The sequence below is a fragment of the Octodon degus genome, unplaced genomic scaffold (genome assembly GCF_000260255.1).
Source record: "Octodon degus isolate 3935 unplaced genomic scaffold, OctDeg1.0 scaffold00052, whole genome shotgun sequence".
Lineage (NCBI taxonomy): Eukaryota > Metazoa > Chordata > Mammalia > Rodentia > Octodontidae > Octodon > Octodon degus.
Genome location: NW_004524628.1, coordinates 474,397 through 476,043, shown reverse-complemented (window position 1 = coordinate 476,043; position 1,647 = coordinate 474,397). Strand labels below are relative to the sequence as shown.

Here is a 1,647-nt window from a genome sequence, read left to right as displayed (position 1 = left end):
CAGTGATAAACTTTTGGGATAAGAAAAGGCCCAATATTCTCAATGTCTTAGACCTTTACCATGCGGTCCTTAGGAAGAAGGCGACGCACTCTCGCTGCCATAAAGAACATGCCACGCGCGTTGCACGTCCCTTCCTATTTTCAAGGGCTCCAAATGTTTCTGTAACAACATGCTTCCAGGAGGAAAAGGAGTGCAAGAGCCTAAAAGAGTGAATGCGGTGTGGAAGGTACAGCAGAGACCATGAAAGGGATGGAAACTGCTCACAGGGAAAGGACAAGGGAGGAAAGAAAAACAAGAAGGAAAAAAAGATATATGTGCATACCCTCAGGATGGCTTGGATAATTGTACAGCTGAGCTGGCTCTCTAACGGAAGGAACAGTTAATACCTTAACATTTTTCTCTCTTCTGTTTTAATTTTTATAATTTTTGGATGAATTTTATGTGCTTATATGTGGTAATTTAAAAATAAAGATACACAATATAAGAACCTCTGTTGAATTCCTATCATTTTGTTTAATGAGATTCTGCATAGTTTTTAATTTTTTTTCTTTTACTATATTTTAGTCTCTTTTAAACTAAAAGTTAAACAAATAAATAAAAGAACTCTTCTGACCTGGGCCCTCTGGGTACACTGGCCCTGTGCTGCCTTCCTGAGGTGACCAGCCCTGCAGCTGCACCCCTGCCCAGCCCAGCCCTGCTGCTTTGCATGTCCTCAGGGTGCAGCCCTGCCTTCAACACTTTTTAACCAGGGCTCACACCTTGGGCAGGAGACAATCCTGTGGGGACACAGCACGGCCATGAAGGTCCCCGCCCAGCTCCTGGGGCTCCTGCTGCTCTGGCTGCCAGGTACAGAAGGGCAGCACTGGGGATTTGCTCAGCCCAATGAGGTCAGTGCAGCCAGACTTTAATGGAAATCTTCTTGTAACACAATCCTGTGAACATTTGCCTTTCTGTCTCCCATATCAGGTACCAGATGTGCCATCCAGATGTTCCAGTCTCCTCCTTCGCTGTCTGCATCTCCAGGAGACAGAGTCACCATCACCTGCAGAGCCAGTGAGGACATTTACAGTGGTTTAAGTTGGTATCAGCAGAAACCAGGGCAAGCTCCCAGGCTCCTGATCTATGATGCAAGCAACCTGCAGTCTGGGGTCCCAGCGAGGTTCAGCGGCAGTGGATCAGGGCGAGAGTACACTCTCACCATCAGCAGCCTGCAGCCTGAAGATGTTGCCGCTTATTACTGTCAGCAGTATAGCAGTTACCCTCCCACACTGATACACGCTGTGACATAAACCTCCCAGGAAGGAGAAGTGTGAGGCTGGGCTGCCCCATCTGCTCCTCCTTCCACCCTGCCCTCCTGATAGCATTTCTCAGATCTAACCTGCCTTTAAATCCCACTGGGAGATTGTTAGCAAAGAGTCAGGGAGGCTCCCTGCACCCCAAGTCTCCATCTCTCCTCAGCACAGAGACACAGATATGACAAGGCCTCTGTAACTTAAGTCAGGACCCAGCTCAGCCCATGTGCGGAGTATGGATTGCGGGGCTGCAGCAGCAGCTGAGGTTCAGGCCACAGAGCAGCTCACTGTGCTCTCTGTCTCTGTTGTGCCTGTCCCTCCCTCCTTCACCCCTAGTTTGAATGGACTCCAGTGT

At 48.8% G+C, this 1,647-nt stretch overlaps 1 gene segment (V, D, J or C); it reads left to right on the top strand.

Moving 5' to 3' along the window:
* The first annotated feature begins 797 nt into the window (after window positions 1–797).
* LOC101587034 lies at window positions 798–1,289 on the top strand. The segment is given in 2 exon segments: window positions 798–846; window positions 967–1,289. Coding segments are annotated over 2 exon segments (372 nt in total).
* The last annotated feature ends 358 nt before the right edge of the window (window positions 1,290–1,647 follow it).